General features: G+C 37.3%; 1 protein-coding gene across 1 annotated transcript; it reads right to left on the reverse strand.

Annotated features, from left to right (window-relative positions):
* Positions 1 to 470: 470 nt before the first annotated feature.
* On the reverse strand, positions 471 to 27,506 carry plcd3a (phospholipase C, delta 3a). The gene is made up of 15 exons (XM_056261594.1): positions 27,042 to 27,506; positions 18,492 to 18,659; positions 12,802 to 13,030; positions 10,989 to 11,118; positions 10,665 to 10,890; positions 9,152 to 9,353; positions 7,097 to 7,241; positions 6,796 to 6,948; positions 5,535 to 5,687; positions 5,073 to 5,226; positions 4,052 to 4,168; positions 3,787 to 3,965; positions 3,495 to 3,630; positions 3,096 to 3,245; positions 471 to 1,357 (listed from the first exon to the last, which is right to left on the reverse strand). The coding sequence occupies exons 1-15, from the start codon at positions 27,127 to 27,129 to the stop codon at positions 1,227 to 1,229; spliced, it is 2,361 nt and encodes a 786-aa protein (XP_056117569.1). The 5' UTR covers positions 27,130 to 27,506; the 3' UTR covers positions 471 to 1,226.
* Positions 27,507 to 27,540: the final 34 nt, after the last annotated feature.

Raw genomic sequence — 27,540 nt, forward strand, 5'->3', positions numbered from 1 at the left:
ACAATTAGGTAGAGAAATATTAATATTAATTTATTATACTGATTATCTATTTCAGTACAACCTAAGAAAAAAATGCACACACACATACAGATAGGCTACAGTAGCCTACTGTATGAACAACAAGACATTCAGATCAAGGGATGGTAGTTTTCAACTGTGAAACAGAAAATCTACAATTAAAACATGTTTGTAAAGAAGTAGTTGATATTATATTATTATATATTATATAAAATAGATTATCATAGCCTAGTGCAAAAAACAGACCTTTGGAAACTCTTTAACTCAATAACCATGATTCCTCAATCTTAGTCATAAAATAAAGTATCTTGGGGCAAGTGTTATAGTTGCCTGCACCTTCAGCAGGTCAAGAAGTGTAATTTGTCTAAATTTGGACATCTTAGGACACTGAGCATTTACAATGCTTGCTTTTAGCTTTAATAAAATCTTAATAAATCGATTAAATTAATTAATGTCTCAGACATTATGTTAAACACAAATTTCATCATTAGTCATGGTTATTTCAAAAATATTAGATTAGATTTTAGATATATTATTTCTCAGAATGACCTAACTGGAACGCTAAAAGTGTTAAAATCAATTAAAATATACTTGCATAAAAACGTAATCAGTCATAAACCTTACTAAACAGTCCATACTTGCTATGCTTTCTGTATCCTTTCAATATGTTTTTTGTCTACGCTTTCTTTATCTTGTCAGTATTCAGCATATCAAAACCACCAACACAATTACAATATTCAAACATTAAAACAATTAAAGACAGATCATTTCTATCTACATGCACATCCAATTCTTGTCCAGAATCTCAAGACTAGCTTACATTCAATTGAAATATTAAATAATTATTATAAAATGTGTTAAATATTCTAAATTCAAGGCTCAGACTCAATAGAATTCTGTCTCCATGGAAACAGACTATATAAACAACACTGACTTGTAACTTCTAACAATACTTACTTTAGCATATTTAGATTCCACCATAACATGTCCATAACACGCTCTGACACCACAGATTAACAATAGAAAAAAAGCCAAATGCAGGTCTACACTGACTTTCTTCAGATTGCTGCGCACAGAGTTTGTCCATATACGTCCAATGTCACATGTTTTCTTCAGGTGGTCTCATTCTGAAGAGTCACAGCACCTCAAGAGCTCGGCTCAGTGGCTTTTACTTCAGTATTTCCAGGAACAACTGTATGACAGAAGCATCAGGCTTTGCCTATCCGCTCAGAAACGGTTTTAATTGGAACTCCCCGCCGCACCACCTTTACATGGATGAAGAGGGTGGCAGGAGACAGACTGGAGCCATCTGCTTTTAGCAGGTGAACATGACGATAACCTGGAGAATAACACAAAACACTTTAATAAAATATGTGAAAAAACTAGACTAAAATAAAAGCAGTGTCACAAGCAAGTGTTCAGAGTAATGTGTACCAATCAAAGTCAAAGTTTCATGAACATCAGGATTAATTTAAATGTGTTTCAGAACCTTCTTGAACTTCAGATCTAGACATTTTTTAAACATTGCATGCTCTAGGCCACATACTAAGAAGCAGATTTCCATCTAACTGATCTTTCAGTGATCTGGAATCTATTCTTCGTCAGGAATGGCACAAATCCCACTCTACACAGTTGGAGACTTGAACAACAACATTCCAAAAATGACTAGAGCTGTTTTGAAGGAAAAAGGTTGATCTGACTCTTTATTATATCCTTCTTATATCCTTGAAAAAGATTCATGTTAGATGTTTCCAGTCTTGTGTTCTGACAAATTGTATATAGGCTAATACAGTAGTTTACCTAGAAGCATTTATCATTTTTATTTTCAATACTGTTAAAACGTTTGGGGGTCAGTAATATTTAGCTGCAATTATTTGAGTAACAGTAATATTGTAAATATTATAACAATTGAATATAACTGTTTTCTATTTGAATATATTTTAAAATGTAATGTAATGCAAGCCTGAATTTTCAGCATCATTACTCCAGTCTTCAGTGTCACATGATCCTTCAGAAATCATTCTGATATGATGATTTGCTGCTTAAAGGGTTAGTTCACCCAAAAATGAAAATTATGTCATTAATGACTCACCCTCATGTCGTTCCAAGCCCGTAAGACCTCCATTCATCTTTGGAACACAGTTTAAGATATTTTAGATTTAGTCCGAGAGCTTCCGATGAACGGAGGTCTTACGGGCTTGGAACGACATGAGGGTGAGTCATTAATGACATAATTTTCATTTTTGGGTGAACTAACCCTTTAAGAAACATTTCTTATTATTATAAATGTTGAAAACAGTTGCATGATATTTGTGTGGAAACCATGATAAAAAAAAAATCAGGATTCAAAAGAACAGCATCTACTTGAAATATAACTTATTTTGTAACTTTATGAATGTCTTTACACTCACTTTTGATCAATTTAATGTGTCCTTGCTGGACAAAAGTATTAAAAAAATCTTACTGACCCTACACTTTTGAAGGACAGTTAGTGTTGGAAAATATAAAATACAATCAGTTCTGTCATGACAACTCTCGGAGTGATTGATTGTGACGATGTTGTATGTTTTGTCTTGGCTGAATAAATCTGCTACGCTGCTGCTGCTGTTGGTTATTTCTGCGGCAGAGTAAGTACGGGACTTGCTACTGCCAATACATACACGACATGCTGCTGTGGTACAATATAGCGTACATGAACTACCAGCAGCAGATCTATACAGGTGGAGCTGGGGAAGTTGGAGGGTTTCTGAGCACGCTGCACTGCAAGGCAAATGCTACCCAAGTATTTGAAGGTTGAGCAGCGAGCTTATTGGCTACTGATACGGCAGTAACCAATCAGCTGCGCCCTATAGATAATGATGTGATTATGAACAGGTGAGTAAAAGGACCTATTAGCCTGCAGGCCCTGCACCATCTAGAGTTTCATGCCAGAACTTTGTATTTTCTTCCACCACAAACCATGCATATGTTTATTATATATGTCTTATAAAAACATTATATTGTGTATACCGTAAACCACACCCAGACACACACACACACACACACACACACACACACACACACACACACACACACACCTGTTCGCAGGCTGGTGAAGGGGAGGGTAAATTGACCAATAAAATCGTTCTTAGATTTGTGGTCGTGATCTTCCACCATGAAACGCACCAAGGCCAGTTCAGGCACCTGCAGCTGAAAGCTCACAGTACAATCCCAGCGGGGGTTGAAACCTGCAGGGGGAGACAAACACACACACTCAATTTTCAACCCTGACAGGAACATCTCTTGTCTTAATGACAAAATCTGTTGTTTGTCAGCAAAATAAATGTGCTATTACATGAAAAATGTATATACACACCATTAAAACAGCAATGTTTCTATTTCCCATTAATAAGATATTTGAATAGATCTTTATGGATTAAACAATCATACACCACAACATAATACCTTTAGATTATGGAAAATCTCATTTGCCTCACCATTGTTGTCAATGCGCTGGGTTTTGGCACGAGCCTTATCGATGGAAACTCCATGAATCTCCACCCAGACCTGCGGGTCCACAATGGAGTTGGGGTTGTCAGTGTTTATTTTAGGAAGTTGCTGAGCTGTAATCACCTGTGGGAGAAACAAAACGGCCCACAAGTACAGTAAAAATGGTAGAAAAAGAGATTTATTAAAATATTTACACAGCACATGGGAAGCTGAGCAATATTTCCTGTCAGACATTCATGAAATGAAAAGCTAAACAAGAGGAGTGGAGCAGTTACTAACCCGTATGGTAAGTTGTGTGGGTATATGTCCTGGTCCTCCACCAGTGTTCTCAGGGTCAAAGTCGGACTTCGGGTGACACAGGAAGTCAGGTTTGAGCACATATCCACAGCGCCCGTTGGGGAGAAATCGGCCCTGGTTCAGATCCATCTGCTCTCCTGGTGTCTGGAAGTTCAGAGCCACTGGAGAACAGAGAGAATGAAGCTTTCAAGCATTTACTGCTGGACTTGTAGACATGCAGGAATGTCCGAGTGCTCGTTCGGCTCACCCATCTGGCTGCCCCCGTTCCACATGTCCTGGGGGTCGTAGTTGGAGGACTGTAGTCTCTGGCCTGATGGGTAAATCCTGCTCAGCTGCCGACTGTTGTGTCGAACAAACATCTTCCCTACAGGGGACACACATAAAACAATGAACAGATACTCACGCAAGGATATCCACAAGAATATCAAGCGGCACATCTGTTTTCAACATTGATAAGAATTGTTTCTTGAGCAGCAAATCAGCATATTACAATGATTTCTGAAGGATCATGTGACACTGAAGACTGGAACATTCAGCAGTTATTTTAAATTGTAATCCTTTTTTACAATATTACTGTTTTTACTCTATTTTTGATTTAAAAAATGCAGCTTTGGTGGGCTTAAGGGACTTCTTTTATGATCCACACTTTTGAGTAAACATTGCTTTGATTAACTAAACCCATTATATAATCTGATTATATATCCTATAGTTTCAATATAGATTTTTATTTCTCCAAAAGGATAGCGTGACTGACCTTTGTCTAATTATGTTTGTTTTTTGGGTTGTCACAGTTATTGTGGTTTGTGTGGTAAAGGTTGAGCTCTGAAACTGAGAAGTGTGACACGACCTAATTATGAAATAATGTGAGTTTGATGTAAATTTGTCATGCCGCTGGCTGTCAGAGTTGGCTGGAAGAGCAGCGTCTTTGTATTGGAAGTGATCTGCTCATTTGTTATAAACCATCTGGTGGAGCCCTAGGCAACAGGCCCTGATAAAAGCAGTAAACATTAAAACAATACACAGTTCACAGTAATCTGTGAAATACATTCATACAGCAGTGTATTTCTGGGAAGTCGCGTGCCACTTCTATTATGATGGATATCACAGAATTATATTCTATCCATCCATCCACCCTATTGCTTTTTCTTAAAAAGACAGGAAATGCTTCTCATTGCAGTGGTTCTATGGACCAGGCCGGTCCTAAAGTACACAGAGCATGATGTGGCTTGAGTAAATATGCAGTGTAAGATTTGTTCAGGTCATCTCACCTGAGTCTTTGATGAGTTTAAGCGCCTCATTCTCGGAGAAAGAGGACATCACGCTAGGAGGTCTCTGATTGGCTGTCTCGAAACTACTGAAGGGCACACTCTGACAATACACCACCAGATCTGACATCTCTGGACTCAGTTTAGTGCTCACAGACTGGGGGGCAGGGACAGGGGGGTTAAACATGTCAATGCGTATGTACACACACATATACGGTCAGATTTTCTTCAGAGTATGTTTAGGCAGTTTATGAATCATAAACATACACTTCATACAGTATGATGCATTTAGCTGATACGTTTACCTGAGCTGCAGTCATACTCATACACATACCCCAATAATTATTTAAAATATCATGTTAAAACACAAATAGTACACATCAAATCACATAATCATCCAATAATTTACAAAACAGAACAGGATTTAATAACTTGGCCAGGAAAGCCATTCATATCTGGACGCACCTTCCCAGGATCCTTTTTAGATTCCTTTTTGCTCCCGCCCCCTCCCACAGCAGAATCTTCATCTGAGCTATTTGAGAAGCTTATCCAGCTGTCATTCTTCCCCAGCAGACCACTCAACTTCTTCCCCTTCAGCAGGATCCGCCCCATCAACTCCTACAGTAAAACAGGCACATGAGAGAAAGAACATTGGACACTTTGTTCTTCTTGGAAAATTGCCGTTTTATAACACTGTGACAGTGAACATAATAATTTACATCAGAGGCTGAACACACCTTAGATAGTATGTAAGAATGGTGGGATGACAGAAAAGTCTTGGAAACAGCGTGAGTGAAAGAGAGGAGGGAATATCGTCATGCATATGAAAAAAGAGGCAAGAGTGCTTGACACAGTAAGAAAATTTACACTACACGAGTATGAGCACTGGCATGTGTTGACTTATATTTGACTTGAATTCATTCCTAGTACTACATGATTGCAAATGTCCTAAACGTTGTTTGTAAACAGGAAGTTCCCAAGAGCAAGAAAGGAAGAATTAGCAATACCAAAAAAGTATTTTTAGACAAAGCATCTGTTGAATACACACACTACTGTTTAAAAGTTTGGGGTCAGTAAGATAAATATATATATATATATATATTAATAATTATATATTTACTCAGAAAGGATGAATTAATGGATAAAAAAATAAAATACAAATAAACATGGTTTCTTCAAAAATATTGAACAGCACAACTGTTTTCAACAGTGATAATAATAATAATGTTTCTTGAGCATCAAATCACCATATGAGACTGATTTCTGAAGAATCATGTGACACTGAAGACTGAGTAATGATGCTGAAAATTCAGCGTTGCCATCACTGGAATACATGAAAAAATTGAAATATATTAAAATAGAAAACAGCTATTTTCAATTGAAATAATATTTCACAATATCACTGTTTTTACTGTATTTTTGATCAAATGAAGCAGTCTTAGCGAGCAGAAGAGACTTCTTTCAAAAACAAGTGAGGTGTGAAAAAGTTACATACAGTAACTTTTGTATTACCACTGTATTAGAACAGGGAGATTCAGAGTACTGCTTACTCCACAGTACAGTAGATACTACAAACTGCCTACATAAGTAGTATGCAACAATAAATGCTTCAAAGAGTAGAAAGGTACACTGAGGTCACATGACCTCATTTTTAACATGGAAATGAATTCCATGAATTATTAATTATTAATTCAAGGAAGAGGAAAACTGGAAGTGTGTGTGAGACCTCAGGCGAGGGCAGCTGTTTGAGGGGAAGCTCGTTGAGTGGCTTTCTCAGGAGCTTTTTGCCCAGAATGGAGCTGAGGTGCTGCGCCATGACCGCCTGCTGCTCCACTGAGCAGTGAATCTCCAGAGACAAGATCAGAGGATATGGAGACGCCTGCGGAAAGAGAGAGACATGATTGTTTAAGAGAAACAACACTAAGTGAGAACTATTTAAAAAAAAAAAACATGCTACGCTAACCCATATTGTTGCATTATACAAGGATTTTCATTATAGGCTGTTGTTGTGCTTCATGCGTCTGCACCTTGAAGGCGTACTGAGCGATGGTCTCGATGACTTCTTTAAAGAGCACTTTGGAAGTGAGCGTGTGTCCGTGGAAGATCATGGGCTCTCCTTTATCACCGTCCCAGCAGTCTAGCTCAACACAGCGACAGCCCTGATGCAGAGCTCTAAACACACACACAAGACCCATGAGTTTAACAGCAAACAAGGAGTATGAACATTAAATGTCATCATTAGCATTGTGTGTTGTGTCTCATAACCCTAGTGGTTCTGTAAGTTTTGTATAGCTGCCTCTAGTCTCAAAATGCGCACAAAATGGGAAACACTTTGGGAGTTTTGAAGTTGTTATCTGATTTGTTGAATTCTACAGGATTTCAGGGAGACGTGTGTGTCGTGTTCTTTAACGCTCTGTCTGGTATAAGATGGTAAGTGTGTGAAGTTGCAGTAAACTTGCAAAATTATCTTTCTTGAATGAATCATTTATTAGATGCAGTTATTGGTCTGTTATCGTAGAGACATTGGCTTTACACATTCACACCCCAACACAACGCAGAACAAAACAAACTGTGATGTTGGTCTGCAATGAAGTCCAGACCTTCTGCCATCAGTCTGAAGGTCTGGCTACGGGAGACTAAGCTTCCTCTGGTGATCAAATATTTCATTCTGAACAAAATGCCTTGCAGAATTGGATTGCCTGATATTCTGGTGTATAAGAAATTATTCATATTCGAACTTTTGCAATGTATTCTTTTGATTAATGTCTTTTTAATTTTTATGAATTTATGTTAATCCCTTATTTATGAATTCTAGTCATTGATAGCTATGTATTCATTTAATCATTATTAATTGTATATTCCTTATGTTGCATTAATAGTCTTTTACATGTTATTGGTTACTTTAATCATTTATATATTTTCTACTGTAGGCTGTAATATGTTTGATTATTTCCAAATGAAAGATCTTTGGTGTCTTTTCTGTGCTGTAAGATCGAGTGGGTGTGTTTTCCATCAAGATTTTGATTACATGATGAATCTTTGTATCAAAATATGTCTGTTTCCATCCCTGCAGACATAGATAATGCAAGATCTGCGGTATTCTCTTAAAGGTGTCAAAAACACACCTGTTTCTATCTATTTTCATCTTTCTTTGCAACCATAGCATTTGACCGGTCACGCCAAACTACGTCTGTTTGACCTTTCCTAATCAGACCAAAGCACAAGTTTAGGAGGATGTAAGTTTCCTGCATATATATTCTTTGCTCTTATTTTGTTCTTCACTTTTTTCTTCTCCTTCTTCTCTTCTCCCCCTCATGTTTTTGCTGTTTACACGAAGACCGTTTTAAAAACTTGCACTTTGAAACCTGTTTTCAAAAGTTTGCGTTTTCAGGCACCCAAAACGACAGTAAAGACATTTACAATGTTACAAAACATATTCTAAATGCTGTTCTTTTGAATCCTGAAAAAGTGTTTCACAGTTTCTACAAACATATTAAGCAGCACAACTGATTTCAGCACTGATAATTATAAGAAATGTTTCTGAAATTAGCATATCAGAATGATTTCTGAAGGATCACTGAAGACAGGAGATATGATGCTGAAAATTCAGCTTTGACATCACAGGAATAGATTACATTTTAAAATATATTAAATAGACAAAAATAAAATATATTAAAATAAATATTTTAAATTCTAATAGTATTTTACAATATTACTGTTTATATGTTTGATTAAATAAACTATACCACGCTGCAGCCTTGGTGAGCATAAGAGACTTTTGAATGGTGATGAATGTTTCATCTAAAGTCACCTTAAAAGTTTTTCCTTTTACTGGGACCTTGGGCATCATTTTCCTTTTAATTAGTTTCTAATTTACAAATGTAATTGCTTGTCTATTGTATTACATTTCTCCCAGTCAGTGTAATAGAACACAACACAAATGGTTAGAAAATATGCTGTAATGCAGACACAAGTAATCATTGCAATTTTACAGAACGAAGTATAAGTGTGTTTTCTTCTCTCTGCTGTATCTTTGAGGTGCTAGAGGCAGATGATAAGGTGTGGGTGGGTGGATGTTGTACCTGATATAAGGCTCAGTGCTGCTGGCGCTGGTCACCTGGTCTTTGGTCAGGTATGTATTATGAGAGGAAGAGATGTAGTAGTGAGCCAGTGGTCTGCTCATGTCCTGATACACGTGAGCGTGATCCGGGTTAAACACATCGTTCTCGTTCGAGAGCATGTACATGGTGAAACCGTTCTGGGTCATGAACAGATTCTTCTGGGCTGAGAGTCAGAAAGAACATGTATTGGCTGAGGAAGTGTTTAATACATGCTTTTTATCATATTTAGTTTTACTAGCATGTTACCCTCAATTCTAGTAAGAGCAATCAGGAATAACCAAGGTTTGTAACAATAGCACAATAACCAATGACGCACTACTGAGCTATGTGCTCACACTAGTTTGTGGAAGTGGACAGGCAAGGTTTTTCAGTGTTTCAGGCGTGGTTTTCTGATGTTACCTGCATGAACACCATGGGTCTCCTGTTAAGCTTAATTTCTAGGAACTTTGGGGTGGTACTCTGTGTGTTTGGACCGCAGGCACCAGGGTTAGGGTTAGTTCCGGGTAAAAAAATTCCCCCTCAGAAAGTTCCTGCTTGCAAGGTAGTGCTTTTTCAAAGTTCAGGAACTTTTAGGGGTGGGACTTGGTGGATGATGCTGATTGGTTGACTCCACACAGCATTTCATTTCAACCACCATTTTTAAAAATATGTTGCGGTGCGTGCAGTCCTACATCACCTGACTAATTTGCCTAATCTTCAAGGTACTTTAGACCGCGGTGGAAAAGGAGGAAGCAAAAGGTCAGGGGGGAAAAAAGTTCCTGGGACAAATTGATCTGTGTAATTTCTGTGGAAACGCAGCATCTCATTTCTCATATTACAGTAGTAGCCTACAGTACAAAAAAAAAAGTATATAATATTATGTATAAAAATTATATATTGGGCTTAACAAATTTAGGCCTCCTGTCATAACGAAGTCTCTGTTGTTATTGACTTCCAAATAGTTTGTAGTTGTTCTCGAAAAATTGCTTTTGATTAAAATCTTGTGAGATCTATCTTTAAATCCACTTAATCCCAAATTTGCTCAATATGATTCAAGACCGGAGTTTGACTTGGCCAACTATGACTAAAGAGCTTACACATTCTGGTGGATTAACCATTACAGACACAGAAAAAGGGGTTTTGGTAATCACCAATACTGTTAGTTTAGGGCAGCTGTGGCACAAACCTTACATTGGGTGGTGGTTTAATAAGCTTTTTGATCAACTTCAAATGTTTACTACTGTATGTATATATATATATAAGTGAACCAGTGAGAAAGAGTAAGGATATAGATATTGTGCATGCATATTGAATGGTGACATTTTTTGCTAAGAGGCCCGTAATGAATAAACTGAAAACTTCATTGTACAAGAGTCTTGACTGAGTTAAAAGATTAATATTAAGCTTTCCAGCTCAATATATAAATATATAAACCCAGTGTGCCCATAAACATGCCTTCAATAACAAATAATGTATGGTTCTGATGGCTGTGTACCCCAGTTGTTGAGTTCATAGGTGTGGATGAGACTCTTCGCATGGGCCAGCGATGGGTCCTCGCCCTGGTCTCCAAGAAAATCCCGCAGCTCCAATGTTGTGAGCACACATCCGTTACTGGAATAATGCCTGAACACCGCGTCCAGCTCCGGCCTGCGCATCAGCTCACGACAGAACTCCTCAATCTCCACATGATCCAGCCGCCCGTCACAGGAACGATCACACTTCTACAACAAAAGAGAAAGATTGCTCGAGGCTTAATTTAATTTAAACACTTTTTTTTTTACAACAACTCCTGCCACTTATATGGATCTCTCGCACAAACCTTAAAGAGGGTGCGAGCGTACTGTTCGTTCAGATCAATGTTGATCAGCTGTAGCAGATGTTTCACCTCGTCATAGCTCATCTTCCCATCCTGGTTCTGATCTGCACGTCTCAGATAGCCTCGAATCCAAGTGTGCACAGTTAGGGGAAACTTGACAAAGCCATTACATGCATACTACACAACATGATGCCAGCCATACAGTATGAAAATATGAACAATCTCTCTGCAACCCAACCTCAGCCCAAAGGAACTTACTTAGTTTGTAATTAAATAAAAAAGAAAATAATGTTATAAACAGAAAATATAAAATATTCAATTAAAATATATTAATAAAGTGTATATATTATAAATATATAAAAATATATAAAATTAATTGGTAACGCTCCTTTTACAGTACAGTACTTACGTGTACTTACAGTGTACTTACCTAGAAAGTACTGGCTAATATAAGGTAAGTACATGGGTTAGGGGTAGGTTCAGGGTTAGTACCAGGTTATTACCCAGTAATTGTAATTACTATAGTAAGTACATAGTATGTCCATGGGAAACAGGACTGTAAAAGGAAGCGTTACCAAATAATTTTTAATCAAAATATATTTGAACAAATTCTTTGCATTTGTACTGTAACTCTTTTAACTGTGAGATAAAAGCTTGATGAGAAAATAACAAAAAGGGTTTTGGTCGTAAAATTTTACAGTACCAATATCATGTCAGATCAAATGGACCGATTTACATTTCAGCCAATTTAATTGCCTTGAATTTATTTTTGCAGAATTGTACAAATAAGAATAGTTTGTATACCGGTTTCTCAAACACTTCCCACTCTTTAACTGTGTCAGGCTTGTTAGGCTCAAACAAACATCCAAAGTTGCGAATATAACTTGTGTGCAAAATTGGAATATTGCATAAAGCATTTGCGAATAAAGCATTTTTTAAACCCGTCATGTTCTCTTTTGTTCAGATGCTGGTGTTTGGGAACGCAATCATGTGAGACACTTCTGGGAGAGAATTAAACCAAATCATTCTGATGACAGACTTTGATTCAGGCATTTCAGAATGACCAAACCGAGATTTGAGATGCTGTGCAATTAAATTGGTCCGCTGGTTTGTCCAGTTATCCAATCACATCCACTGCTGAGGCAAAGTCACATACGTTTTTTTGTTGTGCATCGAGGGATTGTTTCGGTAAATGTTTTTACATCGTAGTTTATAGCCTACGTATGACTTCTTATCAGATAAAAAAATGTATCCGCCTCAATTTTTTATGCACATTTCTAGATTAAATGCACATTTTGGCATTTCTATCCAGCAGTTGTTTATGCAATACCCCAAAAAGCGCATAAAAATAGGTGAATGGAAGCATAGCTAATGTTTTGATTCAGGGAAATCAACATATGCCTGGTATCAAATAAAAGTATTTTAACTTAAATTGACACACTTTAGCTCTAAAATTAAAATTAGAAGCTGCACATAGTCGAAAATTAACATTGCACCTGAAACTAAAATATATTAAAGAAAAAGATAATAAAGGGCATAGAGGTTTAAAAAAAGAAAAGATAATAGAGTAAAAACCACATTGGGGGAAAGAGAAACAGGACAAAGGTATTTCAGCATGTGGTTCATGTGTGCGTGTAGAAATCTGTTCTACATCTGGTCTATATATAGTCAGCTCTCTCACTGAGTAATGGAGAGTGTGTTAACATGTGCATTTATTGGCAAATGGTGGCCAAGGAAACTTGACCTAAGCCTTCTGTTTAAATACTATAATTAAATGTGTAGAGGTTTCACCCTGCAGGTATGGCTTTAAGGATATTGGTCCAGCTTTTCTTTCTGACTCATGTTGGAGACTCGGTCTTTGAGTGTGCGGATGCCTCGCACCCAGCGCTCCGCTTCCTCCTGTGTGGGGCAGCACAGATCCAGGCTTTTCCTTCCTCCACGGAAGATCACAGTGAAGCAGTTGGTCTCTGGAACCAGACCTGCCATCCGTCGCAGACACTCCGACTGACAGCCCTCCCGCACACACTCCACCTCCGTCACAGAGACTGACAGAGAGAAAACACACGCAAATGAGTGCGTAGTCCATTACTTCTGCTATTCGTTTATATAATATGTTACTTAAAGGTGAAGTGTGTAATTTATGCGCCACTAGTGGCACCAAATAGAACTGCATAAAGAAATGAATCAAACAAGTTTCAAACATCGATCTTTAATGTCATTCTGTCAGGCCCAGTCAGGCGACTCAAACAAACAGAACTACAATTCTGTTTTGGTGTTACTAGTGGTGCAGAAATGAAAAAAACGAAAGGAAGTCTTAGTTGTGTCAATTAAAAGAACATTAGTTTAAGCAAAATTTAAATTAAACACAATGAATCCAAGTCTCAGATATTTCATTCAAGTGAAAGGCTGTCTAACTCTATTAGTTATTAGAAACCATAAACAGTCTGGGAAATAATAAACAAGCAACCGGAACACTTACAGCTAAAAATAATAATTATTATTTTTTTTTTTTAAATCATTATTGTCCATGCAAGAAGGTCAATGACGTCATCGCAGTGTGTGAAGCTGGACATGAGGATTCATTTGGCTCCTGTAAAACACGACCTGTGCAACAGAGTGCCAAAAAATGTTCACGATGTGCACTCATTAATCCTAAAACACACACACACACACACACAGACAGAGTCTAATACTCTTCAAGTGTCCATATCAAGTCAGCTATAATGAGGAATCATAATCTAGCACAGCAGAGACAGTGGTCGCAACATTAACATCTTTGATATGTGGAAACTCCTACACTGCAAATAAACAAAGAGACACAAGGGAAGACAGACACAAGCTCTTTTAAATGGCAAAGACTCTCTGCCCACTTTCAACAGCCATCTGACAAACACGCATTCATGATTCTTGTGTATGTCTGAAGAAGGGTGTTAATTTTAACAGCGTGTGCGCTGAGACATGTGCAGTGAATGGGCGTTTACTATGCCTCTGGCATTCCTCACTAATGCCCGCTGCATAGATCTATGGGAGCATGAACTCTCTGGGGGTCCGGCCCTGCATCTGCCGCCCAGTGCCTAACAGCACGACGACACCTGGACAGACTCATCTCCTACACACACCGGCATCATTTTGTCCAGCTTATATTTGACACGTATGACATAACCACGTGTCTTCTATCTTTATCTACCCTAATAAATAGCCAAAATAACAGAGGAATGAAGTGGTGCATGATGTAACGTCACATTCACAAACACATAATGCGAACACACACAGTCATGCACTAAGTGGACTATGTTTATTCCCTCAAGTGTGTGTCAGTCAGTGAGTTGTGAGGGGCATGCTGGGATAGGACAGAAGCAGCTGAGCCTGCATTCCTGAACCCAGTGTGACGCAGCACAAGACAGAAACAGAAAGAGAGGCCGTCTCGTCTCTTCTACTGCGAGTAGAAGTGAGGTTCATGTTATACACAACCATTCAAAAGTTTGTCTATAAGTCTCTTATTCTCACCACGGCTGCATTTATTTGATCAAAAATACAGTAAAAACAGTGATATTGTGAAATATTATTACAATTGAAAATAGTATTCCATGTATTCCAGTGATGGCAAAGCTGAATTTTCAGCATCTTTACTCCAGTGTTCAGTGTCACATGATCCTTCAGAAATCAGTCACATATGATGATTTGCTGCTCAAGAAACATTTATTATTATTATCACTGTTGAAAACAGTTGTGCTGCTTAATATTGTTGTGGAAACCGTGATGCATTTATTTTCAGGATTTTCGATGAATGTAAAGTTCAATAGAACAGCATTTATTTTAAATAGAAATCTTTTGTAACAGTAGTAGCTTTATTGTACTGTACAGTATTAAGCAACATTTGAACAGATATGTTAAGTCTTTATTTTTCAAATAACTACAAAAAGGAAAAAATGTACAAATGCTTTCACAAGTTTACCCATCTATACTTATACACATTATGGAATACAGACACTCAATACCTACAAGATATTTTTGAGATGTCTACGATACAGCATGCCAATAAGATTTTATCGGACCCTTCACATGTGTTGTGTTCAGAGTATCTGCTGATGAACTCTGGTAGTAGATATAAGGTCCCGTTATGCAAGCATAATTGCTACAAACATTTGTTTGTTCCATTATCGACAAAACAAGCTGCATCTCCGGTAAGGTGGTGATACAACTGCACATTTGTTGGCGGATTAGAGGTAATATAAATACAGGTGTGGTTTTTTAGGTCATTTATGAACTAATAGTGTTTATCTTCTTTATTTAATACTAGTGTTTTTATTTAGCTTAGGGAAGAGTGTTTGAATGATGTATGTTTTTGGTGGGTTGATGTTGCAGCAGTTCTCTCATCTAAGACAAATTTATCCTACGAGAGACAATAAAAAGTACCTTGACCTTGATTATGTTGCTTACAAGTCTATCCTTTTATGCTGAATAGCGATGTTCTACCATGTGATCAAATATAATAAATGTATATGATAAATATATTTTTTTCCCCAAATGTTGTCCCAACTAGCCTAACAGAGAGTCCACTGAACATTTCATATTGAATAATGTTACTGAGTGTTACTGATTGTTGTTTCCAAATATACTTCCAAATGAATAAATGTTCAGACTTTTAATGTTGCCTAAGGTGAGTCAAGATGCATTTATGTTTACACCACAAACGCAGCACATCTGAATGAGTCAAAAGAAACAATAAAGCACAAATCTGTTCCAATTAAAATAAAAACACCAATTATATAATATTACATAATCAACAATGTCTTTAAAGAACTATTTACCAAAATAACAAAACATCTAAAATGAGTTGCACAGGGACATCTGTGCTTACTAACACTATACCCTGTGATTGTGTGTGTGTGTCAGAGAGCACAAATTATTAATCACAGTGAGTCACATGATTAGTCACAGGTTCACTTTTATCCTCAAGGTTTCAGAAGTCATCAGAAAGACCCATAAATCCTCCTTAGAGCAGAGATTATTCATAAACATGATGACCTGGGCTTTAACCTAGAGTATTGTAATCCAGAAAATCCAGAAACATATGATTACAACTGTAGAAATATATCACTATACAAAAGCTTCCAATGTGCTGTTCACAGTCCATGTGTGAGAATAAGTCTAATTTGTTAAAAAACATAACAATGTAACCAAATAAAATCAGTAGATGTATATCTGTAACGGTGACGTATTTTGTTGTATTTCAGAGTTGAATAGCCTCAGATTTCTCATAGCCATGTTTTCAGCAAACATGAGAGGAGACCGATTTTAAGGGTGATGACAGCTGAGGTAATCGCAGATATTTCAGAGGGCTGAGATGAATGACAGAGAGGCTGAAGGCTCCCTAAATATGGTCCACCAACACCTGTGGTCTAATCACTTCACTCTCACAGCAGATTATCATTTCATCTGAAGAGCATAAGTGAGATTAAAAACAGATTAACAATCATCTGAACATCTAGAAATTAGGGATGATAGAGCATGACCATAATGTCTCGTCACAGATGAATCTGTGGTACGTTTCCATTATAACAATTTGTTAAATTTGTGTGATTAAAAAAGATTAACAATCACCTGAAAAGCAAGGTGAAAGTAACCGATTGGGATAATTAATTGGGCCATGTCCCATAACATCTCTATTCAAAGTAAAAGCACCAAATCTGCTGGTCTGAAATCATCTAACCAGAAAACCGGAAAAAAGTTCTCAGAACTTCTGGCAAACGTTCTGGAAAGGTTCTCTCAAAGTTAGGAACATTTTTCGGTAATGTTAATAGAACGTTTGTTCAGAGTTATTTGGTCTTTAATAATGTTCTCAAAACGCTAGCACAAAAACAATATTTATACAATATATCATTTTTCTGAAACATTTCAGTAGAAAGATGGTCTAATGTTTAAAATGTTCAGAATATTCAGAGAACATTAAAAAGTAAGGTTCCCAACATTTGCTTCACCAAAAAAAAAAAAAGTTTAAAAAATAAAACTTGTCATAACTTAACTGGAACCAGCTGGTATCCAGCATTTAAGGGAGCTTTAGAAAGTTCTGGTATATCATTATACAGTTATATAACCTGAAATATTTCCAGTTTAATTTCCTTGTAGAACAAAGAAAAGAAGCTGAGCGTTTAAGCCAGTATATGCTGTATATATAGACACAAACACACACCTGCACACATGCATTAATGAGTTCAGATATATGCACACAAAACTTTATGGTTTTTCTGTTTGCTGTTGCACTGATTGGAAAGTCCCGTCCCTCAACAAAAACCTGCCAAGCAATATATAAACGCAGCGGACAGTCAGTGGTCACATTTCTGACCTCTGATTAAAGAGTCTTTAAGTTTGTTTTCAAAAATGTTTATTTTAACTATGTATTGTGTAATTTTATGTAAAGGCCCATTAGGGACTAACATTGAGAATTAGCCTCGGCTAAAATGTTGTAGTATGGAACATGAGCTTATGTAACATACTTGTCCCTATTCAAATAAACTTAAAATAAAATAAATAAATATATTACACAGAGCAAGTATGGTCAAATATGAGTCAGTTTACTATGGGGTAAAAAAGCATAATACATGCTTCCCCAACATAAACATGCTTCCCCTTCGCGCAGCATTTAGGCCTTTGTTACGCCAACTGGAAATCTTTACCTCGATTGACCTGTGATTAATTGGGTCACTACAGTTCCTTACACTAAGCCAAATCCATCCGTCCTGTTAAAAAAAGTGTCATTTATTTTCTAAAAATTGAACGTCATAAGATTTAAGGCCTGCTGTGTCCTTTGGGATGAGGTTAACAATAGGTATGCAAAGAGAGCAGAGCAAACAAAACATTAATAATGTCTTGTTTTGACTTAAAGGCAAGTATGAGGTCAGAGTGAGAGGAGAAAGAAGAACACTAGTTAAAATAGCCTGTTTGTTTTCTCATTATTATTATTCCTCTAGGGTGTGACTATGACTCCTTGATCTGACTAGTTATGAAAAATATCCCATACTGTGATTGAGACCAACAAATGCTAAAGCAGTATTAAAGCCTCTCATTCACATGTTAAAGTCTGGCATCACGGATCCTGAACCCCTATGATCATGACATCAGTGTACCAGCATTCTGTGAAGTCATTCCTGAATCAACTCTTTCTGTATTGTAAGAATAAATGAATTAATTCCCCAGACAAAACCCTTGAACTTGTAAAGAAGGCTCTATTTACTGAATTTAATCTCAAATTTCAAGTTGCATTTTGTTTCTGTGTGATTCAAATTAAACAAATACATAATATGTTGTAAAGATGTGGGAAGGTACACTCTGTAGAAACACAAAACATCTTGTTAAAAAGGGCCTCAGGAACTGACCCTAAATGATGCACTTTCTCAGCTTGCCACACAAATTGTGAACTCAAAAGCTGAATTTTGATATTTGTGTGCAGTTTTGTATGCAGCTCAACCACAGGTCTGGCAGGTGACATAGACATACAGTACTCACAGGTCTGCTGTCTCTTGCCCTTGCGGGAGGTTTTGCTGGACTCACACCACACCGTCACACAGTCCTCCAGAAGCTTCAGTCTCCTGTCCTTCCTCCAACGCTGAGATCGAACCTTTACCATCTTTGATCCCTGCAGCATCACACGCACATCTTCATCGTCCAACACACCTATGAATGACACACACACACACACACACACACACAACGTTAAAATAAATGCACCTTCTGTTATTTCTAGGTGTTTTCAAGTCTGTCCAACACACCTGCTACACGCTGTAAATCTGAAGGGTCAAGACTCCAAGAGTTACACATGCTGTAATTGCATGCATGTCACTCATAATGCGCCGTCCCAAAGTAGTTCTCATATTCAGGCTATACGTGCCAGCGACTAACACTTCCCAGCACTGAGTCATTCACTGCTTTGATATTTCATCCAAAATATGAACCAAAATCAACACATTACTCAAACATTACTTCCAAAATATATATATGTGCACACTCACACATACTGGAGAAGTGAGAGCACTGGCAGGTCAGTCTACAGTCATAAACATGAGGAATGATCCACAGTGATGTAAGACACCAATTTCTGTGTGTCAACGTCAGCAGCAATGACTGCACGTATATATGAAAAATGGAAGGCAAAATGAACTGTTTTTTTTCCCCTACTTTGTTTTTGTCATATTTTCATTCTTAATCATCAACTTAGTTTGTTTGTTAGTTAGTTTGTTGTTCAGATTAAAATGGCTTTCTAATCTCCACAGGCTTGCGCAAGCTTGGAAAAAGACTGTTCACTTAGAGACCAGGCAAACAGTCATGTGAATAAGCTGCAGTCTAAAAGCCATGTTTGCACTGAGAAGAATGACAATGACTTCAAGTGCAGAGCTATTTTAGTGCATTTAGTGCCTTTAACTGGATTGAGCAGTGAATAATGCACAAATACTGTATGCAAATGTTGTGCAAGCAACTGTTTAGTGAATTCCCCCTTGATTCTCTGCCATAGCTTTAATTGGGCTCAAAAAGACCTGAAAAAAAGATAGAGGTCACAATCACAGTGAAATGGCTGCTGCGCATTCTTTCACAGCATGGAGATTTGCTCTAGTCAACACTACTTCAAACCCTCTTATCTTCTTCAGCTCTCTGAAACATTGCTTTCTTTCATTTTTAATATCTTTTCAGTCAATTAAATCAAAGAGAAAAACTGGAGTGACAGTAATGGACCTAGAAATAAATAATATAGAAAGTTGGCGATCAACAGAAGAGAAATGATGAGGTAGGAAAGAGGCAGTGCAAACTCCCTCAACTGCTTCTGCTAAACAGCCAAGAGTGTTTGCAGCAAAGAGACCCTCACCACGGCAACCAGAATAAAGTCTCTCTGACAAGCGTGTGTGTGTTAGTAAAAGACAGAGGTCAGGGGGGAAAGCTGAGGGATGGAGGGAGGGGGGGGGGGGGGTCGTGTTATTTTGCTACTGGGAACACGGCAATGAAATGCCATTACAAACTAAACTAAAGGAAATTAACGCTTTCGTGAAATATATGATTTGAGGTCAAAATGAGCAAAACGACAACTAGAATTGAATGGAACTTTTTAGAAAAACTCATTCATTTCTATTTGTAATAGAATGTGTGTAATATAATTCTACAAGTAACAGAAATTAAGTTTTGACAAATATGTACATGAGAAGACTCCAGTCATATCAGTAGGGCTGTTATTGTTAACTAAAACTTTTGTTCGTTAAAAGAAAGCAGTAATAAAGAGTATAGATGAAAGTTTGAATTTAAAGGAAAAACTTAAACTGCAATAAAATACGTTTAAAGGGGCTATATGTAAAATTTTCCATGTATTAGTCTTTTTTCTGTGTGAACAGCTTGTACTGAAACTTAAAAAATGTGACCTTCCCCGACTTCTTAGGTTGTCTATGATAGCCTGATGATTTTAATGTGAAGGACTCGACACGTTGGCCCAGTACCAAATGACACACTTCATGACTTCATGTGAACTTGCGGTCTTGTGGACTTACAATAGCCATTGCGTGTCGTAGGGTATCACAAATTTTGCAGAGCTCGCAAAGCACCGTAGCAGACTTCTACCCGACAGTCAAAGAGACATAATGTCACTAAAGTGTGGACTTGGTGGAAGATTGCGAGGGGTTTAGGGTTCCATTTGGGACAGAGACGAAGGATATGACGTTCACGCGCAAAGTTTAGTGTGCATTAAGGGCACTGAGATTTAGCATTTTTTTTATGTAGTATATATTTATTGTCCCTTTAGGGAAATTCTTTTTCACATTTCCAGAAAACGTTTTGCCTCATACATATATATATATTCACGGCACATATATACATACATATTTCATACACAGTAGACATTTGACATAGCCATATATGGGAGAAACATATATCATTGCACTGTATTAGATTTATTTTATCTGTGTGGTTTTGACCTTATTGAGTATTTGGATAGCTGAAGGAATTAGGCTTCTGCTGAAGCGAGTCTTATTGCATCTTATGCTTCTGAACCTCCTGCCAGAGGGTAGGAGTGAGAAGTATCGATTTAGTGGGTGAGTAATGTCCAGGGATATTTCATGAGCGATACGTGTGATGGCTTTGGTGTTTAGTTCATGTAGATTTGGAGTGGGCAGACCTATTATTTTGGTGGCGATATTGGTTATCTAGGTAAGTTTATTTCGGTTTTTTACAGTAAGCATATTGAAAAAGCAGGTGGAACAGTATAGTAGGATAGGTTGAGCAATGCTAATATACAATAGTAAGAGTAAATGGGGGGCAACATGAAGTCCTTTTAGTTTGCGCACCGCTGACAATCTTTGGGTCCCTTTTTTCTGTATGTCTGTTGTGTGGTGTTCAAAGGTGAGGTTATTGTCAATTATGATTCCAAGATATTTGAAATGGTCAACTATCCCTACTGTTTCATTGTTAATGATAATGGGGGGGTGGGATTGTACCGCTCAAAAAGCCATTTCTTTTGTTTTGCTTATTTTGAGTTTTAGATAGTTATTTCCACACCACTGCGTAAAGTGAGAGACGGTGTCAAGATATTCTTGAGTTGAATGAGTGTCTGTGAGTAGTCCAAGGATTGCAGTGTCATCGGCATACTTAAGAAACCTGATGTTGGATGAGGGGCTGGTACAGTCGTTTGTGTAGAGGGTGTAAAGAAAAGGGCTTAAAACACAGCCCTGCGGGGCTCCTGTGTTGGAGGTCAGTATAGGTGTGGTTGTTGAGCTTACCCGCACAGCCTGTTGTCTGTTGGTGAGGAAGTTGAGTATTTTTAAAGTCACCCTCTGGTGAAAATCAAGCTTTTAATGTTGTTTATATGTCTATGTGGTGTTTTTAATATGCTTTAAGACGAACCATGTGCAAATTCGTCAGTCAACGCCATTGCTGAGTATTTTCTCTTTAAAACTGTAGTGCACCAAGGACAGTCTCAAAATTGCTGTTTGAAATAGCTGGTGTTTCTGACGTCACAAACTACCTTGTAATCAATCACGTCAACGAGAGATCTTTAACGAGTGGATCCCTGAGCTGGTGTGAGCTAATTTGCATAATCATAGAACCGCATTTACTAAACATTAACAAGGCAAGGGTGTACTGTAGAGTACATTCAAGCTATTTTAAGTTTTTTTTTTTCAAGGAAAAAAAACTTTAAATATGTAATTTTGGTGATCAAAGATGAGTTTTAAGGGATTTAATTATTGACTACAGGGGGACTTTTAAGACCTGGGACAGTCTTGCACACTTACAGTATACTTCCTGTTGCGTGCACAAGCTCTCAAGCGGCCAAGACTGCAAGTGTGGGTATTTTGACCATTAAATTAATGCTTATACAATGTTCAGGATAATGCCAAGAGAGGTATTCTGTACTGTAATGTCAATGCGTTATGCAAAGAAAAGGGATTAATTCATACTATAGTCTAGGGGTGTCACGATTCTCCAAATCCTCGATTCGATTACATTTTCGATTCTAAGGTCACGGTTCGATTCGATTCTCGATTTTTACATTTATTTTTTTAAAGCCGAAACCGGCCAATCAGGATGCTCTCTGTCTTACATGCGCTTCATGAGGCACATACGCAAGATCTCTCGCTCTCTCCCGTGCGCGCGCTGTACGGTTTGGAGCACAGTTTTTTCTGTCTCGCATGCGCGATTGCGCGCTCTTGCTCGCTCGCTCACTCTAGATTCTGGGAGATTTTAACTAATTTGCGGGCATCAGGGAGCCGCTATCAATATGCGGGAGACTCCAGGAACTTCCGCGAGACTTGGGATGTCTCCAAAGTAAACTGGCTTTTTTGAAGCGCGAACGTTGTCAAAATAACTCACTGGAAATCCAAAAAACTTACACACCTGCGACTTCAATGAAAGAGGAGGGGGTTCAAGTTCTGTCGATGGGTCTCCTGCATCTGCAGTTGCCATGCTATCTTTTGAATGGCTGTAGCTAAGTTAGAGGAGGTTGACCATAGTCTTGCAGCTTTTCAACACGCGTGTTTTTTTCCCGCTTGGCACGCCGACCGGACGTGACATGGGGGCGTGGCAGCATCGACGATTCCATTTTTTAATTCGATCGATTCGAAAAAAATTTAATTTCGATCGATTTCGATTTAAGATCGAAATCGTGACACCCCTACTATAGTCTCACATAGCCAGATCTATACAGTCTAGTCTTAAATATTCTTTATATCAAACCATCATAACAGTGTAATGTTACTTCATCTGTCGACATGATGCCGATAAATTGCAGAGCTTGTGCAAATATATGCACATTGCTATGATCCGATGCTTTCTTAACTGCTGCTTTCTCACCGCAGATTTTTGTTATGTGTTTATTTTGTTATTGAGAGAGGAAAGAGCGCAGCACATCTAAACGTCACTCTCAGCAGTGTGGACGGTGTCTGGATGTTCGTTAACAGTATACCACTGCAAATGAATTTCTAAGCAAAGAACTTCACAGTGAGTATTTTGGGGCATTGAAATACGTTCAGTCTCTTGTACGGTACGTGTACACGAGTGCGAAGACGAGCAATACCTTGCTGGCTGCAGTTCCCTTAACGGCCACCGGTGTCGCTAATAACAAGGGTTTCTGAATTCTACATCTAGCCCCCTTAAGTTAAAGTACTAAAATTGTACTAGAACTAAAATAAAGAATAAACTACAGCTGAATAGAAATATAAAAAACTAAAACATAAAATACTAAAACTTTAATTAAAATAAAAACTTAAAATATAGAAAGCTAATTCAAAACATTAATAAATAACACTATAATAGTATAAGTAATACTAAAATAACACTGCATATCAGAAGCCTAGTAAAAGCTAATTTATTTTACGCAGCGTGTCGCCTCGAAGAAACCAAGCTGCAAAAAATGGTTCATTTAGACATCTTCATGGCTGTGCTGTCACAATCAATATGGATCTCATATTAGAACCAAGTCCCTGAACGTTTCTGACTAAAGAATTTGGCGTATTTTGTTTTGTGAATATGCCACAATGTATAGACATACAAAGGGTTTAATGTCCAAAACCTGTAAGTGCAGCACAGACTACATCGGACAGCAACTCACAACACATAGATGATGTCACTTATTTCATATGCAAACAGGTTAGCCAGTCATAATAGAGGTCACTTACTTCTAATTATAATGATACAGTACTGAAAACAGGAGACTTAATTCTAAGGGTAAGTGAGAATGAGGAAGTGGAAGCTGGTCATGTGAAATTAAATCTACCACTTCAGTTGATTTTTGGATGAAAAAACCTTGATTAACTTTAAAGTTCACTACTGTTCAAAATTTTGGGGTCAGCAAGATTTTTGTTTTTTTTAGAAACTAATACTTTCATTCAGCAAGGACGCATTAAATTGATCAAAAGAGATTGTAAAGACATACATAATGTTACAAAATATTTCTATTTCAAATAAATGCTGTTATTTTAAACTTTTATCAAAGAATCCTGGAAAAATCATATCATGGTTTACCACAAAAATATTAAGCACCACAACTGTTTTCAACATTGATAATAATATGAAACATTTCTTGAGCAGCAAATCATCAAATTAGAATGATTCACAATGATGTGACACTAAAGACTAGAGTAATGATGCTGGAAATTCAGCTGTGTGTAAGCCCTATGTAGATGTAAAACATTTTAAAGTAGAAAACAGATATTTTAAATTCTAATTATATTTCATAATTTTACTGTTTTTTTTTTTATTTATTATCAAATAAATGTATCCTTTGCATTAAAAACATCAACAAATTCTACAACCCCAAACTTTTGACTGGTAGTTCTTGTGTTCCTCTAGTCACTTTGGATAAAAGTGTTTTCTAAATGCATACATTTAAACATAAATGTAGTATCGACTTCAGTGGGAAAAAAAAGATGATTATAAAAGTGAGGATGTGTCTCATATTTTATTGCACTCATGCAACATATACCCCCCGTTTCACAGACGAGGCTTAAACTAGTCCCAGGCTAAAATGCATGTTTGAGCTGTTTCAACTGAAAGAAACTTAAAACTGAAACGTAAAAAATTTAACTTATCTTAAAATATGTCAGTGCCATTGTTTTGTCTCAAGATGCACAGCAGTAATGTTTTTTTAAGGCAAATTTATAAAACTACTTAAATGTCCTAATTGATCTGTGGCCTAATCCTGGTTTAATCTGAGCCCTGTCTGTGAAACCAGGCCTTAGACTATTACGGTTCCCTACAGTTCACCTAAGGTGCATCTTGTACATAGTAAGCATATCTATATTTAGAATAAATGTGGGGCAATTGCATAGATGACTTATTCTCTCTCGTTACTTGCAGAAGTACAAGTACAATAAACCAAACTTGGGAGCAACTTAATATATAGCCTATATATATATATATATATATATATATATATATATAATAAACCCACCACACTGGGTATTTCAGCAAATCTCATTTCTAAAACAACCTCTTGACTATTCCCACTGGAGTGCTGTATTTTGAAGTGCTGGCATAGTAACATTGAATCACGCCACTGAAGAGCACCAACTTGCACAGCCTCTTCATAAAAGCCACTCAACATTATTTTACAAGTGCAATAAATCGAAACACTAATAATATTTCTAGAATATCTATTGACACAGTAGCCATGGCAGAGATAAATCACCACTATGGCAGCCATGGAACAGGTCTTACTAAAACATTCAATAAAAATAACTAATTCTCCATAAGTTGCTATGGAAAGTAATACTTATGAGCACAACATTAAGTACAGATAATTAAACTGAGGCAGGGTTATCGCCCACTCGCAATAGTTCAAGCTAACTCTTTCTCAAGTAACTGCAGTTACAGTGCTGTAGTTATGGAAAGAAACGAGCGAATGTAGACGAGTCTTCGGCAGGTATTGTACTTGATATAGCGACAATACTCAGCACATTCATAAATTAAAACGATTCTTTCAACTAATTGCTGCTAAAAGGGGCTCTACAAGAATCATAGGGTGTACTTAGTTTGTCAAATTGTCACCCATGGCTTTTCCATTTTGGCTTTATTTTTGTTAAATAAATAATGACACGGTGTAATATGTCATTTGTTGTTGTTCATCTGAGGTTGTATTTATCTAATTTTAAGATCTACTAATGACCAGATGATTTTTATTATGTTCTGATACGTAAACCATACAATTCTAAAAGGTGTCCTTTCTTTTTCACATGACTGTAGGCTATTCTTATCGTGGTTCATTTCAAAAGCGTGAAGGATAAACTAGCACATTTTGGTTTGGTTTCAGAACTGGGCTGATACTAAGACCTGTGTTCGTCTCAGATATTAGCTTGTTGCATAATATTTAATTGCAAAATAAATTTTAATTTAAAAAGGAAAACATGTTGAATTGTTTTTTTTTTTACGTGGACAGCATGGGCCATAAGTGTATGTGTTGGTGATTTCAGATGGAGTCATGCTGCTGAAGGGCAGAGATAAGACGTAAACATGAGTGGGAAGATAATAAGTGTGTGAGAAGAGTCAGTGGTTAATGTGGTTATGCCAATTATGCCAATACTGTGGTCTGAAACAAACAGACAATCAGAGTGATGCTAATAGGCAACGCTCAGCCAATCAAACTAGAGGACCAGAACTAATTCAACTGTTGTTTAATTATAATTGTATAAATATATCAAATCACAAATCCAGGTAGGCCAATGCAAAAAATATATATGTGTAGCCTATATTTATCGCGTATTCTTACCCAAAAACAGGTTTAAAAAAGTCCCAAAGACAGTAAAGGGTTAATAAAACAGCAAATCTCGTGAGTTCACGTTCATATGTCATGTTATGCAAAATTAACAAATATCAAAGAGTTAAAGGTCTTTATTGATTTAGTGTGGAATGGGTGAATTTGCTCATATGACTCCTTTAACAAACCGATTTTATAGAGTTTAGAAGAAGTTAGTTGCTGAGATTGCGCTTACTGTCTGTATAGCCTAGGTTAAACATAACATGCATACTTAAAGTAGCATTCAGACTCAGGAGTATATTAGGCATTTTTGTCTTAATGTATGATCATCTCACCAAGCTTCCGAAGCGGATCGTGGGTTTTCGACTCGAACCCTTTAGTTTCAGTCTGAACGGTCTCTGGTTTCTTCTTTCTCCCCAACATGTTGAATATATTCCGTCGGTTCCAGACAGTACTCCTTATAACCGCCCTGAACCGAGAGGTAAATGTGAATAATCAATAGACAAAAAAATAAAAAATAAAAAAAGTCCAGAAGTGCGTTTAAATCCTTCGGTCAATGCATGTGAAGGCTGCGCTGCTGTTGCTGCGACGCCTGTCGTAACACTTGACGCTTCTAAAAACGCAGCGCGTAACTCGAGTCCGGCGAGGAGCGATAAATATTTCTCTGATGAACACGAGTCACTCACTCACACACTGTATGACACATTTACTGTCACAGCCTCTGTTTTAAGATAAACTGTCTGGATAGAGAAATAGATTGCGTAATTGATTTGTTAGCCTACTTGTTTTTAGCCTGGAAAATGTTGTCTTTGGAGACACTGTTGCAAACAAAAA

The sequence above is a fragment of the Rhinichthys klamathensis genome, unplaced genomic scaffold, assembly GCF_029890125.1.
Source record: "Rhinichthys klamathensis goyatoka isolate OS25496 unplaced genomic scaffold, OSU_Roscu_1.1 h1tg000184l_1, whole genome shotgun sequence".
NCBI classification, from domain to species: Eukaryota; Metazoa; Chordata; class Actinopteri; order Cypriniformes; family Leuciscidae; genus Rhinichthys; species Rhinichthys klamathensis.